This window comes from Balearica regulorum, chromosome 24 (genome assembly GCF_011004875.1).
Source record: "Balearica regulorum gibbericeps isolate bBalReg1 chromosome 24, bBalReg1.pri, whole genome shotgun sequence".
Classification (NCBI taxonomy): domain Eukaryota; kingdom Metazoa; phylum Chordata; class Aves; order Gruiformes; family Gruidae; genus Balearica; species Balearica regulorum.
Window position 1 is genome coordinate 2,191,667 of NC_046207.1, and position 20,806 is coordinate 2,212,472.

The 20,806-nt window shown below is 59.7% G+C and overlaps 1 protein-coding gene and 1 long non-coding RNA gene across 4 annotated transcripts; one reads left to right on the forward strand and one right to left on the reverse strand.

Moving 5' to 3' along the window:
• Positions 1-579: 579 nt before the first annotated feature.
• Positions 580-4,100, reverse strand: LOC142605065 (uncharacterized). Of its 2 annotated transcripts, XR_012838828.1 has the most exons (4): positions 3,970-4,100; positions 2,023-2,304; positions 1,755-1,832; positions 580-1,221 (listed from the first exon to the last, which is right to left on the reverse strand). It is a non-coding gene; the product is annotated as an uncharacterized LOC142605065 (long non-coding RNA). The 2 variants fall into 2 exon arrangements; XR_012838827.1 differs by having other exon boundaries at positions 580-1,832.
• A 6,947-nt stretch (positions 4,101-11,047) lies between these two features.
• On the forward strand, positions 11,048-16,395 carry LOC104642163 (myosin light chain kinase, smooth muscle). 2 transcript variants are annotated; one of them, XM_075774961.1, is made up of 11 exons: positions 11,048-11,571; positions 12,490-12,558; positions 12,936-13,105; positions 13,493-13,580; positions 13,703-13,906; positions 14,157-14,374; positions 14,779-14,902; positions 14,981-15,133; positions 15,312-15,432; positions 15,519-15,600; positions 15,994-16,395. In XM_075774961.1, exons 3-11 carry the CDS (start codon positions 13,090-13,092, stop codon positions 16,236-16,238), a joined length of 1,251 nt encoding a protein of 416 aa, XP_075631076.1. In that variant the 5' UTR covers positions 11,048-11,571; positions 12,490-12,558; positions 12,936-13,089; the 3' UTR covers positions 16,239-16,395. The 2 variants fall into 2 exon arrangements, with proteins under 2 accessions (XP_075631076.1, XP_075631077.1); XM_075774962.1 differs by lacking the exon at positions 11,048-11,571 and having other exon boundaries at positions 12,393-12,558.
• The last annotated feature ends 4,411 nt before the right edge of the window (positions 16,396-20,806 follow it).

Sequence of the window (20,806 nt, forward strand, 5' to 3'; positions counted from 1 at the left end):
GCTCCGCTGGGGTCACCCACCCCCAGCAGGGAAACAGCCTTGGGTTAGAACCCGAGGAGGAGGAGGAGGAGGAAGGTGTCCTCGCACTGGGTAGGCACAGAGTGTACAAAATCAGGGAGTTTAAAGCGGCCACAGGACTGTGGTTTAAGGACTGTGTCAGGTTTTTAACATGAGCCTGGCAACACCACTCTGCTGCGGGGCACAGGCTGGACTCCAGCCTTAGGTGGGCAATGCAAAAAAAACCAAACCACCCCCCCCACCACCACCCAAAAAAAAAGGAAACTATTGGAGGGCTACTTGCTCAAGAGCCTGGTAGCCGCCCGCGCTCCCTTCCCCTCTGCCATGACATCATCCGGCAGAGCCAGCGCCTGGTGCGGCTGCGGAGGGAGGCACTGCCGCGCCGCCCCGAGCCAGACCAGCGGCAAAGCACGGCGAGAGGTAACGAGTTAATCAGGATCTCGCTGGCTGGGAAGAGCGGCGCCGAACCCCGAGTCCTCCCCGGTCATCCCCGTCACTTTCTTCCCAGCGATTTCTTTGCCCAAACGAGCGAGTCCCTCTCCGTATCCGTGCTGTCCGTGATTCTTTTCCCATTTCCTTCTGGGGCAGGACGGCCGCAGGCACTAACTCTGGCAGCGGGTGCTGCGCTTTCCGAGTGCCCTGAAACGTAGTTCTCAGCACCTAGTTAACGTGACAGACTTTGTATGGGGAAAGAATATCGGCCAAACATAGCGCGATGGTTGTTACAGAGCGACGGCTGGGACCGGGTTTAGTGGACCCTGAGGATTTGCCCTCCAGCTACTTACCCCAAACTCGTTACATTGAACTCCTGGGAATAAATCTTTTGAGTTATTTGCAGATGCTTCAACCAAATAGAACTGAAAAAACCCCTAAAAGTACCGTAACGATCAACTCTCCGACCTGCTTTAACTCCGCCAACGCCTCCTATTTATTCCATTCTCTGTTTTAACGAAGACGAGTCTTCTTACGAACTAGGTTACCCCCAGCCCCGCTTCAGCGGGCAGTTGAGAACAGTACGTCACCTTGGGAAGGCTCCTTCCAGCTCCCGAACCTCCTGGCAGACACGGACCAACGGCGTTCGGGGACCTTTGACACCTCCGAGTGGATCAGTAACGGACAGGGAGCTCGTCCGCCGGGCTCAGGGAGAACTCGGGAGCCAGGCTGGGAGCCGGCCCAGAAGAAATGAGCTCGACTGCAGCTCAACTGTTTGAGAGGAACAAATAAAATCCTAGAGATCGCCAGAGATAGAGGTGCCGCAGCACTGGCTGTGATGTGGTATCAAAGGGCAGCAATTAGTCCCTCCTGACGAGGCGGCAGCGAGTTGTCTTAACTAGTTGAGGGCAAGTACCTCCCTGGAGGGCAAGGCAGCCAGGACTGCCAAACCTTTGAAGCACATCCCCTCTCTCGCTGCCACCGCTTTGGTCTTGCCAGGGTTGTTTGAGCCAACTGGCCTTTATTCCAGCTCCTCCGGTGAGCACAGGAACGCCGCTGGCATGGCAGCGCCCTCCGATCCCCCCCGCGACGGCAGGAATCTGCCTGTCGGAGCTCGACACCGGGGCCAAGCACCGGGAAGGGACTCGCCACTGATGTGGCACTCAGCCTGGGAAACGCAGGGAACGGAGGGACTAAAGGGCTTTCAAAGTTCCTGCCATCGCAAGGGTTTCCCACTTTCTGTACCAGGGAGAGGGAGAAATTATTGCACTAAGGCAAAAGAAAAGGGGACTAAAACATCCCACCTGGAGTTACGGCTGGTCTTCTTCAAGGCAGGGGTGAAGCGGTGGAAGGCCAAACCAGTTCCCTCAGAACGCTGCTGGCTGCAAGAAAATAAAATTTAAAAAAAAAAAAAAGGAAGTACTCCATCTGAACAGCCCGTTAATGCCGCAACCTCGGTGTAAAGTGAAACCCCAATCCTGCCCCTTACACCGGCTGAAGGGAATGCGCAATAATGCACAGACTGCCTTCCTGCAGCTCAAGACATTCCAGGAGCAGGTTACCAGTACTCACCAGCATGGCAATTAAGTCCTGAAGTTCGTTAAACCCAGCTGATGATGTTCCAGGTTTTATAAAGCCAGGACACGTCGCTGACAGTAAGTCACAGGCAGGACAACAGCATTAACTTGCACTAATTACATTTCATTTCATTAGCTGTACGTTCTGAGGATACACTTAACGCGGCTGTTGGGGATATCCTGGTGATTCTCGTGGTGTGAGGTAAGCAGCGTTTAGTTAAAAAAAAAAAAAAAAGAAAAAAGGTCATTGCCGAAAAGCTGATGGCTCTGTGTCCATCTGTAAGATATCAAACCCTGGCTGTTAGGATCCAGCCCCTGGCGTTCGCTCCCTTCCTGCGCCCACCCTACAAAAAAAACCCTCAAACAACCCAGGTGGGCGCACGGCACACGGCTGGAACAAAGCGTAACCTCAATTAGTTTGGCAAAATCAACTTGAAATTAGATCTTCAGCTGTCACACGCGCACAAAGACACACATGACGATAGACCTCGCAGCTTTGTAATGTGGTGATTTATAAAAATATGAAGTTTTGGAGTTCAGGACCTAATGAAACAACATGGGAGTCAAAAACTGTCAGCAGAATCATAACTACAAAGCATCCCCTTCAAAACAAGGAACACCAATTGCGTAAATATAAAATAATCCAGTTTTTAACTGCAAGAGTCCACATTTGACAGCGCAATCTGCACTTACACCAGAAGCCTCCAAAAATCTGTTTTACATCTAAACCAAGTCCCATTCGTGCCAGGGGATAAGCCGGCGTTACCTGCCTTTCGCAGAGGGAAGCAAACGTGACTTAAAGAAACTCAGCCTGCAATGCAACTGGGAACCCAGCCCAGGCTCACCGAGCTCAGGGCACTGAGCACACAGGCCACTGTCAGCCCAAACACTCCCCAGCACTGAGTTTTATATATATATTTTTTTTTTTTTTTTAAAAACAAGGCTTTTTCCCCCCTTGACTTTGCACAGGAAAAAAAGCCCCACTCAGTTATTTCCACAGCCAGAGGAGTGGCATTTATAACTCAAAAGACAAGGTTCGCTCCAGTTTATTATCAGCTGGAAAAGTTACCCCTTCGGCCCCGGCAACAGGCAAACGCTTTTGTTTTTAAGTCTCTCCAAGCACCACAGAGGGAATTGCTGCCTCGGTAGACGGCAGCAGGCGAGGGGAGGCCATGTTAACTGCGATCCACTGGATCTGGCCAGGGAGAACCCCCTCTGGGAATCCGGCCGTGGTTTCAGCTGAAACGTGTGAAACAAAGGATTAAATTCAGAGAATTTCTTTTTTTTCCCCCCCGCTGCGGTTTATTAGAATGGTGTTGTGCGATGGCACGGCGGACAAGGAGCAGTTTTCACCCTTCCAGGAAACGGTGTTTCCTAATCCAAATTTCACTTTCAATATAAACCTGCGCTGTTCCTCCCCACTTCGCTCCTCCCGGGGGTCAGTCAGACACCAGCCCCGCAGGGACCTCCCGCTGCTGCTGCCTAGAAACCTTCAAATACATTTTAACGCGGGTTTTGCTACAAAAATGCCCCCCCCACACACCCCCACCCCCCCCAACACTACAGGTGAGGCCGCAGCCGAGGCACCGTTTGCCAGCGGAGCCACAACGTGAGAACCCGCGGAGCCCGAGGCGGGGAGGGCCGGGCCGGGCCGGGCTTCCTCCCGCCCCACCGCGCACTCAGACCCCCGGAGGAGACCCCGGCGCCGCTCCGGGCCTCCCTCGGCTCCAGACGAGGCGCTCCCGGCAGAAGAAGGGCTCCCTCCGTGCCCGGAGCCCTGACAGGGGATGCAGCCGGTGACGGGCGCGGCGCCGCCGCCCACCTCAGGGTCGGCGGGGAGAGACGCGCTCCGCTCCCAAGGAAGGGAGGCCCGGCCGGGCCGCCCCGCGCTTCCGGCTCGGCGCCGCGAAGGAGCACCCCCCGCCAGCCCCCGGCCGCTCACCGGCCTCGCCTCGCCGCGCACCGCCGCCTCCGCGGCGGAGCGGCGAGGCCCGGAGCCGGCCTCCACACACACAAAATGGCGGCCGCTGCTCCCCCACCGCCCGTTCGGCCGCCATAGCCGGCTCCTCGTCCCTGCCGCCCTTCCACCAATCAGGAGCAGCCGTACCGCTGCTCGACGGCTTGGCGGAGCCAATGGAAGAGAGACTCGTAGAGGAAGAGGAGGGGCGCGCCTCCGCCGCGGGGGCTTTTGGGGATTGTAGTCCTCCGCCGCGGCAGGGTGGCGGGGACAACGCGGCCGTAAACTCGCTGTCCCGTGATGCCGAGCGGGGAGCGCTGCATCCGGGCACGGCCCGTTGCCATGGCGGTGGCCGGGGCGGGGCTGACGGGGGGGCCAGGCCCGTACTCCCGCCCCGGCCTGCCCCACCGAGCGCTCCCGGCCCCGGCTCGGCCCCGGGGGGTGGGAAGGGAGGGGAGCCCGGTGCCGGGGCCTCCGCGGTGGCGGGGCGCGCTCCCGCCTCCCGCAGACCCGAATGCGACCGAGGCCTTGCAGAGGCCGGGCGCCACGGGCCCTCCGCGGGCTCCCCTGAGGACAGCGCCTCGGTCGGGCAGTCGGGGCCCGTCGGGCTCCGGGGAGAAGGTTTTTGGCCGGGATAGAGACACTGAAATCCGGCCCTGGGTGCTGCCTGGCCCGGCGGTACCACAGGGGGCCGAGGCCTCACTCAAGCGGCCTTCCCCGGTGGGGCCGGGATTGAAGGGGGGTTCCCGGCTCCGAGGGAGGGTGCCCGGCTCACAGGGGGTACCCCAGCTCTGAGGAGGGGTGCCCAGCGCTAGGCCTGGCCTTCTGCTTCAACCGTCTGGCAATTAACTCTTTAATGCCTCCTCCTTTAGAACCGTTCCCGGATGGCAATTAGTTGACACGGATCCCAATTAGCTGACACAGATCACAATTAGCCGACACGGATCACAATTTGCCGACAAGTCTCCTCGTGGGAAACGCAGCCCCTTCAGCCGGCGCGGTGAGAGCTGAGCGTACTGGGGAGCTGGCGGTTCTCTCCCCCAAATTGCCTCTCTGCCCAATTCCGGCTCTGCCGCCTCCTCCCAGGGTGAGCCCAGGCTCCATCTTGGATCTGAAGGAGAGGAGCGACCCAAAGAGCAGAGGCGATGAGGAGCTTTGCAGGGTGTCTCCCTCGGATTTTCCCCAAAGCCTCTGTTCTTGCCTCTGGTGCTGGTAACGCTCCTCGCAGGCGGCCTCGGTGGCTGAGCCGTGAGTGTTACGGATGGGGCTTTTCAGTCTGCAAGTCTGTAAGGGAGTAATGTGTATTTGGGGGATCAGGACACATAAAAGGCAAAAATAAGCAATAAATTTTGCATAAAGGAATAATAATAAAAAAAAGGCTTTCCAGTCTCGCAGGAGACTTTCCTTTCTTGGACGCGTGGGCCAGGCGGGGCCCAGGCTGTGTCCTTGCGTGATTTTTGGGAAGAACGATGCAGGCATTCAGCCTGCACGGCCGCTTCAAGCTTTTGAATCAAGTTCTGCTGTTATGAAAAGACAAAGAGGTTTTTTTCCAGGGCTGGCAAACCCCCAAATCACCAACTCCTTCTTCCCCCCAGCCCCGGTTTATGATTTTACTAAGTGGGGGTTAATTGTGCTGAATGTTTTCTGGCTGGAGGGTCGGTGTTGGAAATGACCTGGCTGTTACTGAATGGAAAAGGGGATGGGCAGGTGTAAAATGGGCCAAATCTTGGGATTTGGGTGGGAGGGAAGGGGACAGATCCACCTCTCCCCTTCTGTCTGGCCTAGTACGACCCTGCTGGAGATTCGGGGGGACAGTGGGGAGTGGCAGAAACCCCCTTTGCAGAGACCCCGGGGGGCCTGAAGGAGGCTGGTGACACTGGTGCCACATCCATGGAGGGGGAGCTCCCCGCTGTCCCCCCTGATGTGGGCCCGGGTGCCTCCAGCCCCTCTGGGACCCCCCCCCACCCCAGGACGGGCGCCGTGCCGGGGAGGCAGTGCCAGGCCGTGCCGGGAGGTGCGGGCAGGGCCAGCAGCCAGCGAGAAGCCCGGGCTTGCCCTGTTCCGCGGTGGCAGCAATGGCTGAGACGGTGCCAGGGAGCAGGAGGGGCCCCGGCGCAGCCCCTCGCCTCCTCCGGAGGGTTTTGTCCCTGTCCCCAACCTGTCTGGGAGATGTCGGGATCCGCACGGGGCGGCGGGGGGGGGAGGCAGAGCCACGCTCCCCGGGATGCTCCCTGGACATGGTCGTTGCTCCTCGCACCCCCTCGGCACCCCCTGAGCTCACAGTGAGCAGTCGGGTGTGCTCCCCGTGCCCGCCCACCCCTACAAGCCAGAGGACCCCCCCTTTCTTGGGGGGGCGTTCCTGTGTTAAGAGCATGGGTTTGGTAGCTTCGCCATCGGCAACTAAAGGACACGACAGTCCCCAGCTGGTGCAGCTGGAGTTTGACTCCCCGCGTGTCCCGTTTTCGGGTTTTTGTGCCTTTGGAGGGTCGGAGCCTGACAACAGCCCCCGTGGTCACGGGTGTCCGTGGGTGCCGTGGGCCCCCCCTGCCTGCTCCTGCCCTTCCCTTGCCTGCGGCTGCCCGAAGCAGAGCGCAAGGCGGAGGCACAGAGGGGTTTGCAGGAGCGGGGGAACAGCCTGGCGTGCTGATAACCCCACACCTCCCGGGGTGCTGAACTTATCTTTCAGCCTGTAGCGCACACACGCACGCACGCACGCGCGTGTGCTGAGTCAGCCAGCGCCCAGCTCCCCTCCGTCACTTTATACACGACACGTTTATCAGCGGGAGCGACGGCGAGGTCGTCACGTGTGATTATTTTTTGGCCCCAGTAGCCCACGGGGTTGCTGTCGGGGTCCGGAGGCGATCCTGGTGCTCCGTGCGCCCGGGAAGCACCAGCAGCCCCATCCCGAGCTGCTTCGCCTTCCCAGGGCTGCAGGGACAGGCTGGGCTCCAGGTCCCGGCGGTGCCGGGGGCTCAAGGCTGCAGGGAGGAGCTGGAGGATTTGGCAGGGACGGGCTGATCCCCGAGCTGCTGGTGCCGGAGGTTTTGGTGGTTTACAGCTGTGGATTGATTTTATTTTTTTTTTCCCCCATGCATTTGGTTGTTTTCCAGATGTGTTTTAGCCGCCTCCACACCGCGGGGTGTCCGGCTGAGCACGACCAGCCGGGTCTGGGCAGAGTCATCGCCCTATGTGTCACCCACAGGTGCTCCTGTCCTTCGTGGCACCCGAAACCCTGGGTGCTGCAGCCCTTTTCACACCTCTTGGGGAATATTCTGGGGACATCGGATGTCGTTTTACAACCCTGATCATGCAGAACTGGCTTCCCGCAGGTTGGCAGACCTGGCTGGGTTTGCCCCCAGCCTTTGCAGGCTTTGCAGGAGAAAAAAAAAGAAAAGCTGGATTTAATCGGGTGACATGGGGGGGGGGGGGTGTCTCCTTCCAGAGCAGTTTTGGGTCTGGATTCGCAGTCGGAGGGGGGTTTAGCTGGGATAGCGCCGTCCCGGATGAAGCAGGGCAGCTGCTGGGCTGGATGGGGCAGGGAGCTGCTTGTTGGGACCGGCCTGAGCTCGAGCAAAACCTTTCGCTGCTGCGGCAGAGGTGGAGCGAAGGGAGCCCGACGCGGGCGGCCGGGTCTGCAAACAGCCCTGGCAGCCCCAGCTCCCAGGCGTGCTTCTCCTGGCAAACGGGAGCCGGTGGCGTGGCCGGGACGCACAGCCCTGCCCCGGGGACAGCCTGCACGCTGCTGTTGGGTGCCCGCGGGAGCCTGTGGGTGCCCTCGCATCCCCCGGTGCTGTCCCCAGGGCACCCAGCCTGTACCCGCTGTCACCTCGTGCGGTTTGCTTTGCTCTATTTCTCTCTTCAGGCCGAAGCTGATGTGAAACATCCCCCCGCCATCAGCACAGCTTTTGGACCCGCTTCCCACAGCCACGGCCACCCAGTGCCCAGCACCCAACACCCAGCACCCAACACCCAGCTCAGAGGACTCAGGACTCAGCTCCCAGCACCCAACACCCAACACCTAGCTACCAGCACTCAGGACCCAGCTCTCAGCACCCAACGCCCAGGACCCAGCTGCCAGCACCCCAGCTGCCAGTGCCCAGCACCCAACACCCAGCACCCAACACCCAGCTCAGAGGACTCAGGACCCAGCTCCCAGCCCCCTATGCCCAGCTCCCAGCACCCAGGACCTAGTTCCCAGCACCCAATGTCCAGGACCCAGCTGCCAGTGCCCAGCATCCATCTCCCAGCTCCCATCACCCATCTCCCAGCACCCACCTCCCCATCACCCAACACCCAGGACACAGCTGCCAGCACTCCAGCTGCCAGCTCCCATCACCCAGCTCCCATCACCCATCCCCATCCCCATCCCCAATCTCCCATCACCCAGCACCCAGCTCCCATCACCCATCCCCATCGCCCATCCCCCATCCCCATCGCCCATCCCCAGCACCCAGCACCCAGCACCCATCACCCAGCTCCCAGCACCCAGCACCCATACCCAGCACCCAGCTCCCATCCCCATCCCCATCCCCATCCCCATCCCCCCGCTCCCTCTCCCCCTCCCAGTGCCCCCAGTACGACGCTGCTCCCCCCGCCGCGAGCGCAGCGGGGCGCCAGAGCCGGCCACGTGTGCCACCGCCTGGCCCCGCCCACCGCCCGGCATGGCCCCGCCCACCGCCCGGCATGGCCCCGCCCATCGCCCGGCATGGCCCCGCCCACCGCCCGGCATGGCCCCGCCCACCGCCGCGAACAAGGTTCTGTCCCCGCCCCCGCCGCTCCCGTTCGCGGGTGCCCCGCCCCTCTTAGCTCCGCCCACAGCGCGTGCGCAGCCGGCCACGCCCACGGACCGCTCACCCACTGCCTGGCCCCGCCCCCAGCGGCTCCTCGGCCGGGGCTCGTGGGGCCCACGTGTGTCCCCGCGTGTCCTGGGTGCCCCCGTGTCCCCCCAGTCCCCGCGTGTCCCCGTGTCCCTGGGCTCCCACCAGGGCTCCCGTGTCCATCCCAGGTCTCCTGAGCGCCCCCACATCCCCCGTGCCCCCCACGTCCCCTGAGTGCCCCCCATGTCCCTCTGTGTCCCCCCATGTCCCCTGAGTGCCCCCAATGTCCCTGTGTGTCCCCCCACGTCCCCTGAGCGCCCCCACATCCCCCGTGCCCCCCATGTCCCCTGAGTGCCCCCCATGTCCCTCTGTGTCCCCCCATGTGTCCCCCAGCCCTCCCAGGTCCCCCGTGGCTTCCATGTGTCCCTGTGTCTCTTGTGTCCCCCGTGTGCCCCCATGTCCTCCGTGTCCCCCACGTTCCTCCCACGTGTCCCCCACGTTGCCTTTGTCCCTCCGTCTGCCCCCTTGGCCCCCGTGTGCCCCTGTGCCTCCCCTGTCCCCCCATCCCCAGTGTCCCCTACCTCTCCCATCTCCCTTCCATGGTCCCCTGGTCCCCCCCGCCCGCATCCCCTGAGCACCTGCCACTGTCCCCATGTCCATGGTGTCCCCCCACATCCCCATGTCCTCCCTGTGCCCCCACGTCCCCATGTCCTCCATATTGCCACGTCACCCATGTCCCCACACGCCTGGCCCCAGCGCACAGAGTGCTGCGTCCCCAGACGACGGGGAATGGGGACCGTGTCCCCCCCCGGGTGATGGGGAGCAGGGACTGTCCCCCCGCGGTGTCACCGAGCCCACCCCTCTGGCACAACGGGCTCACGGACAGACGGACGCCCGGATCCAGGACCCAGCGAGGTGACCCCGTCCCCCCACGCCACGCTGTCACCCAGCGCCGAGATCCACCGGCTGAACCCTGCGGCGACACCGTTTATTGTAGGGCCTACAAAAAAGCAGAGGCAGCTGAATCTGCCCAGCGCCCCGCGCAAAGGGGCCTGACTCAGCCCGAAGGCTGGGGGGGCTGCGCGGGGGGTCGGGGTGAAGCGGGGGGGCTGCCGGGGCACCCCACGGGGGGGGGATGGAGGTTCAGGATGGGGGGGGGGTGTCGCCTGGAAATCCCATCCTGGCTTTGCCGGGGTCTTCTCCAGGTCAATGGGGACAACTTGATGACCCAAGGGAGAACCCATGGGTGCCCGGGCGTGAGTGCTACCTGGTAATTAATTTTAATAATTAATTAATTTTGTAAGGCATGAGAAGAGGATGTCCGTGGCGGATAACGCACCGCCAGACATTTCGGATGGGCCACCTTTCCCAAACCCGAAAGCAAAGGTGCAAGAAAGGGCCGGGGGTCGGTGGCCGTTAAACGAAGCGCTGTCGGTAACGAGGTTCATTTTGAAGGACGGATGGATCTGCTCGTCTGTCCCCGGACCGGCTCGTTTACCCTCCACTCCTTAAAATCCATCTGGCTTTTCCTGCTGTTGATCTTAAACTCCTGGGGATGCTCCGTAGATGAGGTGGAGGGGAAAATTAAAGGCTGTCCTTAGGCGGGCTCGGGGGAGGCTGAGCCAGGCTCTGCTCCCGCGGGAAGTGACGGCTGGGAGCGGGACACCCACGGGTGCTGCGGGACGGAGGGATGGGGCTGGGAACGGCCGTGCTGTCCCACACCAGCGCTTGGTCCGGAGCCGCTCGTTATCCACATCAGATGCCGGGGAAAAAAAAAATATATCTGTGTCGGTGGCAAGAAGCCGAATGCGGATGGTGCTCAGGGTCGTGGCCCGTGGCCACATGGGCTGGGTGGCCCAAGTGTCACCACGACATCCCCAGGGACCCGGGGCTGGTGTCATGGGGCTGTCCCAAGGATGCGACTCTCCATCCCGGCCGGTGCTGGAGGGGTGGGGATGGGAAGCCGCTCCCGAGGGATTCACCCTCCAGCCGAGCGCTGGATCCTGGTGCGTCCTCGCAGGGACAGCGGGTGCTGCCACCCCTCCACAGCTGCCCCCGGACCCCAAACCTTTTTTCCCCTCCTGGCCTTTTTCTGCTCATTTTTTGCTGCTCCTCACCGGGACGAGCATCAGGACAACACTGACATCAAGTGGCTGCTGGGATCCCTCGCACGCCTGGGCCGTATCCTGCCTCTCCCTGTGCTGGGAGCAGCCCAGCATCACCCACATGGTCTCATCCTGCCCCGGCGAGGGGCCCGGAGCCAAGCGGGGTCAGGAGCCAGAGCCGGCGGTGCTGGACGTCAACCTGGCTGGGTCTCCATCACCCCTCAGCAGGGCAGGCAGGGCAGGCAGGATGCGGCCAGCCATACTCATCATCACGCAGCTGCCTGTCCCCAGCCAGACCATCACCGTGTCCTACTCCTGTCCCCAGCGTCCCCGGCCACGGCAGTCGATATCCCAGCGGGGCCGAGCCGAGCGTGCCGCCGGCGTCACCGAGCCGTGAGCATCCGCCGCATCCCTCGCCCACGGGGCGTCGGTGGGGACCCCCCCCCCGGCCACCGCACCCCCATCCCGCGGCTCTGCCCCGCCGATGGCAAGGTGACGGGGACGGGTGAGCAGCGAGGTCGTGGTGGCCCTGCCACTCGTCCCCGACACCCTGCTAGTGTCCATGGACTTTGTGCCGAGCGTGGGAGCGGCGGTGGTGACGGTGACGCGTCTGTTGGTACTGCCAGAGCCCCAAATCGCCTGCAAGACCCGGCTTCGGACAGCAGGTAACACCAGGGTGACGTCCCCTCTGCTCGGGGGGGATGCTGTGACGCGGGGGTCCCCAGGGAGGACGGGCCCCTCCCGCGGTGCTGCTGCCCCATCCCCGATCTGGAGGCAGTTGGGGCAGGACATCACGGCGTTCTGCCCGTTTTAAAACAGGGGAAAACAAGGCGCGGCAGCGCACCAGGTGCCAGAGTGACAGGCAGCCCCACTTTTGGGGGAGAAAACCTGGAAAACCTCATTTTTTACTCCAAACCCCAGGGCTCGGAGGGGTTTTGCAACACCCCGTTCCCCCTCTTCCCGGCGTCCCTCAGCCTGGAGCCGAGCTCGCCCGGCGAAGCCCAAAGCCCAGGCTGGGTGTCGGGGAGAGCGGTGGCTCTGGAGGGACGTTGGCTGCAGGTGGAGGTGGGGATTGGGGCGCAGCTGTGGGTGCTCAGCCCCTCTGCGGGAACCCACCCATGGGTGGGGAAGGAGGCGGAGGTGTGTCGGGGCTGGGCTGTCGGTGGATTTAGCTCTGGAGAGGTTTCAGTGTCTGGATACTTGCTGGGAGGGTGGTGCTGGGCTGAGCTCTGCTGTGTAATGAGGTGTGTTGGGTCTCTGCAGACCTCTCCCTTTGGGGTTTCTCCAGCTGAGACCTCTGCGTTGCAGACCCGTGACCCTGCATGGTGCTAAATGGGGGTGTCAGGGGGTTTGGGACCACGGTGCTGGATGTGGTTTGGGAAGGGCTCGGTGATGATGCTGGTGGTTGTTTACCCCCAAGTCCGGAAACGCTCTGCTGGGAAGGAAAGGGAGGGGAGAGCTGGGGCTGTTCCCAGCACTGGAGCGGGAGGGATGTGGCTGGAGGTGGCCCTGAGACATCCCCGTCTGTGTGGTCCTGGGGGTCCTTGACCCCCAGTGTTGCCTCTTCCTGCCCCCCCCTCCAGCTCCCTGGTGGCTCTGCAGTGACCAGGAAGGACCAGGGACCTGCTGGTGGCCTGGGACAGGACAGGACAGTGACAGGTCAGTGCTGTAGCTCTTGGGTTGGGGTTTGGGTGCTGCCGCCCAGCACCCTTGGGTGTCATCGCCCTGTCCTCTCAACCTTCGCATGAATGGAGCGGGGAGGGGATGTGCGTAAGGAAATGGGTCTTTTGCGCTAGAAATGCAGCTTTTCCTGGGGATTTCCTGGCTGATGTGAGATGGGGCGTGGGAAAAACGGTGGCTTTGAGCAGAAGTTGCTGCTGGAAGGAGGTTGTCTCCATCTGAGGAGAAGGGACCTTGCTTTAAAATCCAGTTTGGCCCCTTTCTGGGTCTCCTTGAGTCCATCAAGATGTCAACCCTTGGGTAAGATGAGGAGGTCAGGTGGAGAGATGCTGGTGGTCTCCCATGGCAGGGAGAAGGTGCAGGGCTCCAGGGAGCAGCCGGAGTGGACACGCGGGCATCGCCTGCCTCAGCACCCCTGCCCCAGCGCTGCCAGGAGCCTCGGGGGCACATCCAGCACCCGTCCTGACTGCACCGGCACCCAACCCGGACCTGGTGGCACCATCATGTCCCAGGCAGAAGGTACGGCTGAGCCCTCGGCCTGTCCCGGGGGAGGTGCAGGCTTTGCACGGGGATCCCGGTGCTGGTGTGAGCCCCCATAAATCAGCACCAATCTCCACCTCATCCTGTTCAATGGCCCCCTTTTGCTTGGATTTTTGATCCTAAAAGCACCTTTTGCCCCAAACCTGGATTTGCAGGGTGCTGGACTGCTCCAGGAGCTCTTGTAGCAGGAGCCCTTGTCCCTGTGCTCCCCCCCAGATCCCATCCACACTGTGTGGGGAGGGCGGTTGGATGTGGCTGGAACTGGGGGGGGCGGCACAGAAATAAGCGCTGGAGGGGAAGTGCAGGCAGCTGGTCCCCACAGCCTGAGGGATCCATGCACGGACTGCTCTGCTCCGTCCCTCCCAGGAGATGAAACCTTTGAATACTGCGATGTGGTCATCAACAGCCAGGAGAAGGTTTTGGATGTGTACACGCAGCTGGAGAAACTGGGGGAGTAAGTGGGGGTCCCACGCACCTGCTGCTTGGGGCTGGTCCATGGCTGTCCACGCACAGCCGTGGGTGGGATGCAGGGTGGTGGTGATGGCTCCTCCATCCCTCATCCTTGTTCTGTCCCAGGGGAAAATTTGGGACAGTGTACCGGCTGCAGGAAAAAGCCACTGGCAAAATCCGAGCTGGGAAATATTTCCGGACGCGGACAGCTAAAGAGAAGCAGGCAGCTCAGGCCGAGGTGGAGCTCATGAACCTGCTGCATCACCCGCGCCTCGTGCAGTGCCTCGCCGCCTTCCAGGGTCCCACCGAGCTGGTGATGGTGATGGAGTAGTGAGTAGGGTGGCAGAGTCAAGTTTGGGGATGGTGCTGGACCCTGCAAGGAAGAGCACGGAAGGCAGGGAGGGGTTCCTGCACCGTGGGGTGCTGGCATGGGGCGTAGGACGGATGGGGAACCTGCAGATCCTGGAGGTATGGGTGGTGAGATCTTCCTGGAGCACTGAGTCTGGGTTCCCAGGTGGGATTTCTCCTCCTTGCGGCTGGAAGATCCCAGTGAGGTCCCCAGCACTCTGTCCTCCCCCAGCGTGGCAGGCGGGGAGCTCTTTGAGCGCATTGTGGACGATGACTTTGAGCACACGGAGCCCAGCAGCACCCAGTACCTGCGGCAGATCCTGGAGGGACTGCAGTTCATGCACGGCCAGGCTGTCGTCCACCTCGACCTCAAACCTGAGAACATCGTCTGCGTCAGTCCCGGCAGCCACTGGCTCAAGATCATCGACTTCGGCTTGGCGCGGAAGCTGGGTGAGCGAGGAAGGGGGTCCTGGGGCACTGGGGCAGGGACTGTCACCATCACAGGGACACGATCCAGCTGGGCATGTCAGCAAGGAGCCTGGTATCCTCCTGCCCATGCCTTTGGGATAAGCACCAGATCAGGGCCCTTCCTGGTGACCATAAGATGCCCTGGGGAAATGTTCATGTCCCCAGCCTGGCCTCTGAGGTGGAGACCCCTGAGACCCCTGCTGCTGTGGGTGCCTGGCACCCAGAGATGCTCTAGGAGATCCCCAAGACCTGCAATGGGTCCTGGAGGATGGTGGCTCCACCTGGATGCAGGGGTTCATCCACCTGGTACGTGTTGAGGTGCAGCTGGGCTGCCCTGGGGACATCCCCGCTGGATACCTGCCCCATGGTCTCCATCTTCTCCGCAGCTCCAGACACCCCCGTGAAGGTGTTGCATGGCACCCCTGAGTTCATGGCTCCAGAAGTGGTCGCCTTTGAGCCCGTGGGCTTCTTCACGGACATGTGGAGTGTTGGTGTCATCTGCTACATCCTGTGAGTGGCCTCCTGGGGACAGCAGGTCAGGCTGGAGGGGGCTGAGCTGTCACTGATGTTCTTGTGTTGCCTCTCCAGGCTGAGCGGGGAGTCCCCGTTCCAGGGTGACAATGACATGGAGACGCTGAGCAACATCACAGCTGCCCGGTGGGACTTTGAGGAGGAGACCTTCTCAGAGATCTCCCAGCAAGCCAAGGAATTCATTAGCCAACTGCTGCAGAAGGACCCACGGTAGGGCCTTGGGGTGGCTGTGGGGTTTATCCCCATGGTCAGAGCTGGAGCTGGGTTTTGGGGTGCCAAGGGGAAAGTCCTCAATGCGGTCAGTGGAGGGGATGCTCCATGGGGCTGTGCCAGATGCTGAGGGTCTGGAGGTGGTGCAGCCCCCCATGACCACCCCGTCTGCCCCCAGCTGCCGTCTCTCCAGCACAGGGGCTCTGCTGCACCCCTGGCTGCAGCAGCCCCAGCCCAGCAGCACGAAGCCGCTGTCGAAGGAGAGGATCAAGCAGTTCCTGACTCGTCGGAAGTGGCAGGTACCCGGGGCGGGGGTGGGGGAAGATGAGGACACGGGGATGGGGATGGCTCTCACGAGGCTCAGTGCTGCTCATCTTCTCTCCAGAAAACAGGCAAAGCCCTGCTGGCCCTCAACAGATTGACCCTGCTGTCCCAGAGCCCGGAGAGGAAAGTGTCAGAGGCTCAGGGTGAGGAAGGTGATGGCCCCTGAAGCATCATTCCCAACGCACCACATCAGCCCGTTCTCTCTGCTCTGCCACCCCCAACTCATGCTCCTGGGCAGCTTCTCCCACTTTTGCTCCAACCTGCCCTGGTGCCACCAAACACCCAGACATGTCCCCACTGTGGCATTGCTGCTTTAGCTTCAGTGCCCCAAGGTCCTTTCCACTCTCATCCTCAAGGGACCAGCTCTAGTGCAGCCTTGGAACAGGCACATCCTGCTCTTCAGGGCTGGGATCTCTGTGATCCAGAGCTGATCCTCACGGGACCTGGCCCACAGGTGCCACATGTGTCCCTCCAGCAGAGAAGGAAGGTTGAACTTGGCTGTCTCCTCACCGTTGCCTCTGTCCATCTGCCCGCAGACCTGGCCTGCAGCCCAGAGGAGGACCAAGCCTCCAGGTCTCTGACCCAACAAGGACCTGGCTTCTCGGAGCTTCTGATGGACCAACAGGAGGAGGAAGATGGGAGTGCTGCAGTCACAGGGAGGCAGAGAACAGCACCAGTGTGGCCATGCCACACCAGTCCTGGACTACCAAGAGGAGCAGGGAGTGATGGGGATGAAGCCTCCTGCAGCAGCTCTCACAATGACCCAGCCAGCCTGGGGTAGACCCGGATCCCATGGCTTCTCTCCTGTGGGTGAGCTCTGGGGTCCCACGGTGTCCCTGCACTGGTGTGGGGACAGCAGGCACAGCGAGGAACCAGAGCTCCTGTCTGCATGGCCACCCAGGGTAGAGCTGTCCCCAATAAAGCACCGATGATCTCTGCACTCCCTGTGCCTCTCCTTTTTCCCCCAAAAGTCACTGGGAGGGGTGGGAAAGAGCTGTCCAAGCTGTACCCACCCTTTGGGAGCTGGCACCAGGCTGTCCCCCGACCTGGGTCATCACACTTGTCCTCTCCAGGAGGGATGCTGGCACTGGGACTGAGTGGGGATGGCTCTAGCAGCAGCCCTGGTGACCCTTGTTTGGAAGTGTCTTCTCATCATCAAGGTGGGTTGGCATCATGTCCTGAGCCCGCAGGCAGGAGAAGGATGAGCCCTGGGGTCTCTCCCTTTCTGGGCCAACCCTGGTACCAGCAGGGCTGGAAGGGGCCCAGAAACTGCCCTGTGACCTCCAACCTTCTCCTGTGGAGGCAGCTGGGGCAGAAATGGGGGTTTGGGAGCCCCTCTCCTTCAACAAGAAGTGCAGAACACTGCCCTTGGGCAAGAACAACCCCACACCAGTATGTGCTGGGGGACACCCAGCTGGGAAGCGGCTTGGCAGACGTGGACCTGGGGGTCTTGTTGCACACCAGGTTGACCATGATCCAGCACTGAGCCCTTGCTGCGAAGAAGGTGAATGGTGGCCTGGGCCGCACTAGAAAGCGTGTTGCCAGCAAGGGGAGGGAGGTGATCCTTCCCTTTACTTGACACAGGTGAGGTCACACCTGGGGGACTGTGTCATGTTCTGGGATCCCCAGTACAAGAGACATGGACGTACTGGAAGGAGGTCACTGAAGGATGATGGAGGGACTGGAGCACCTCAGCTCTGTGGAAAGGCTGAGGGAGCTGGGACTGTTTAGCCAAGAGAAGAGAAGGCTCAGTGGCCCTCCCTTCAGGTGTTGATGAGATGGTGCAGTAAGGATGGAGCCAGGCAATTAGTGGTGCCCAGGGACTGGATGAGAGGCCATGGGCACCACCTGAAACACAGGAGGTTCCATCTGAACCTCAAGAAACACTTTTTTTTTTTTTTTTTTTTTGTTCACTGGTTCTAGAGCACTGGCAGAGGTTGCCCAGGGAGGTTGTGTGATCTCCATCCCTGGTGATATTAAACTGTCCAGACATGGTCCTGGGCAACCTGCTCTAGGTGGCTCTGCTGGAGCAGGGGCACGGACCAGATGATCTCCAGAGGTCTCTTCCAACCCCAATCATCCTGTAATTCTGTGAAAACCCACCTCCTGTTCACGGTGGGCTGGGGGATGCTGTCCCCAGCACATGCCAACACCAGAGGACTTTTGGAGGTGCCCTGATCACAGTGGTCCAGCCCTGTGCCCGCTGCTCGTGTGCAGCTATGCCAAATAACACACGACTGAGGCATGGCTGCAACGCTTCTTCCTCCTCTTCCTCCTCCCCTGCTGGACAAGGCCACCAGGAGGAAAGTGTCATTTTTATTAAACAGAACCAAACCCACCCGTTCTCACAACTGCAGCATCAGAACTGCTGCTGGACCAGTGACGACAAACCCACTTTTGGAGAGTTTGCAGAACCCTCTAGGAAGATGATGGCCACCAGGGCAGGAGGTTTCCATGTCAGAATTTGGCAACCTGCTGCCTCGAGACGGACAGACCAACCAGAGTTCCTGTGGTCCCTTGGTTGGGGGACTTCATGGCTCTTATCTGCTCTTCTCTTGGGCCAGTGGGGAGGGATGCTGTCACCTTCCTGTCCCATTATTGTGGCATCAACTCTCCAGCTGACAAGGCTTTATCAGCACCCAGGCCTGATTTGAATTTTTGTGGCAAAAGCCTGTTTCTGTTAATAATGTCCATGGCCAATGGCTGCTGCTGGGTACATCTGACCACGGGAAGCAGGAGACCGCTGTGGTGGGGCAGACTGGTAACATGCTCTGCCCAGGGCTTGGTGGTCTCTTCCCTTGTTGGAAACAGTAGATGCAACTGAAGAAGGAACTTCATTTGGAAGCTGGTGCATGGACCTCCAACCAGAGCACGGGGAGCCCTTTTAGGGACCTCCCAAGGATGGTGAGGCCAACCTTGATGTTTTCATTGCTTGGCGTGCCGTAGGTCACTCCTCACAGGGTTCGACCGTGGCTCTTCAATGGCCGGGTGAGACAGAGCTCACTCGCTTTCCGTTCCTCCCACGTTTTCAGTGGGAGAAGTGGATTCACTGCTCTGAGTTGGAGGAGAAGCTCCTTAGAAACAAATAAACAAAAATAGTCCATATTCTATCCATGGCATTGGTTTTCCCTTCCCAGAGTAACAGAGGCTCCTCCCCTGCTCTTCTCTGGATGTTCACATGCACCATATCCTGGTTTTTACCCGTTATCTATCCCATGTTTTCCTCATCACACAGACTCTGAACTCACACGCATCCCTTGGGAACCAAGTTGAATGCCTTCAAGCTGCAGATGATAAGCAAACACCAAGTTACGTATAATCAATCCCTTGATGAGCTATTTACCATGTGACATTACAAAAATATTTCTGGTTGGGATCTATGTTTATCTTCATCTGTTTTCCAAACTCCTCACAGCCCTGAAAAGTTGGTGTCCCAGGACTCCAGACACGAGCTTTGTCTGTATAATCCTGTGGTTTACGCTGTAAAAATTGATTTACCTATGGAAGAAGCTGGTTTACCTACAGAAAGCACATGTTTCTTCTCCTTCCACCCCTTCCCATGGCTTAACGCATTAAAATGTGTGCTTGAGAAAGCGATGGACTAAATGAAGAGTGGAGTTATACCTGGAACTCATCACAGCCACCGAGAAATTTGGCAGCATTGAAGAGAAATCCAATCCTAGCACCTCAGAGGCAAAGGAATTAAAATCTTGATCCTTCCATCAAGAAAGACTCTTGGGTTGACCTTCACTTCAGCCACACAACTTCAGAGTAGGTCTTCACAACTCCTCCATCAGAGCAAGCCCTTGGGGAACCCTACGAAGCAGTTCCCTCCCTAGCTCAGGTACCCCTAGGTCCAGCTCCTCGGAGGTACGTCAGGTGAGGTTGGATGTCCAAATAACCTCGAGCTTCTGGAGCTTAATCCTTCAGTGCCAAGTTATCGTGATAATCTTGGGCTGCACAATCAAGGTCCAGGAATGCTTATTTGGACGAGGAAATATTGCCTGGGTAGCTCTAACGTCAAGAAATAGTATATTTTTGTGGACCTGCAAATTCAGGGGAGAAAAAACAGAACAAAACAACCCCGTAAGAGTATGTTTTTCTGCTTGGGAATTGAAATGATTTAAGAAAACAAACCCCAGTCTGAAATCAACCTTAATGTATTAAAAAAAAAAAAAAAAAAAAAAAAAAATTAGCCCTGGGCACATAGTGGAGAGGTTTATTTGATCATGTCGATTCCAGAATGCTTTTTCAAGGACTGTTATAGCAGGGAGTGAACAGCCATCACGTAATTTGAATTGTCAGATAAAAGCCTTCACGTATCACAAGTCAACCACGAGAAAAGTGGTGAAAGCAGAGAAGACACAAGAGTACACGGACTTGGTGGCAACAGATGCAAAGGCAGTTAAATGAGGACAGAAGCTGTAAGTGATGAAGGAACATCAGTAATACCTGAGTCGTGACACACTCGTCTCTCAGCAAAGCTCCCTGAGCGAAGCAGGGTGTCCTCTCCTCCCAAAGGGCATGGCCAGGTCCCGGCCAGGCTCTGGGGGGAGGTCAGGAGGCTCTTCCTGGTCACAGGACCTCAACAACCATCAGCCCAAGGTGCAGCATCCGGGGTGAGTTGTGCAGGGCTGGCCCAAGAGAAGAGCAGATAAGAGCCATGAAGTCCCCCAACCAAGGGACCGCAGGCACTCCGGCTGGTCTACCATCTCTGAGATTGAGATGAGGGATGAGCAGGACGCTCCTCCACCTTGTCCTCCTTGTACTAGTGCAAGTGCAGCCGTGTCCAACCTGCACCAAGGACCTCCAGCACTCCAAAAAACAGGGCTGGGCTCCCTCTTTGCAGCTCGGTACCTTGCCCATGAGGATCAGCACAACCCTAAATCCCTCCTGAAACACCTCCCTGTGCAAATGGGGCCACAAACTCAGTCCTCAGTCCCCCATTTCATGTCCTGCTTTCACGGCCTTCATCCCACCATCGCAGCCCTCCCTGTGGCCAGGAGATGGTACCATTGGCCTTGTCCCTGCTTCTCCTGGTGATGGAGAGCCACCACTGTTCCTCATGTCAATCCCATCCTGCTCAACCCTGCCTGCTGCTCTGATCGCACTTGCCCTTGACATGGGACATCTCACCCTGAGTCAGGAGGGACCTGGTGGCACCTTTGAGATCAAAGCCTGGCTCTGCCTGACCCAGCAGGCAGCCTGGGACCTGACCTAGCACCCATCTCCCACGGGGCTCGGTCCACACCAGGTCTCCTGCGTGGGGGTCTCCACTCCTGGCCTTCACCCCCAGCTGGGATCCCAACCCTTGCACCCTATTCCAGCTGTGGTCAGGAAGGAGTTGCC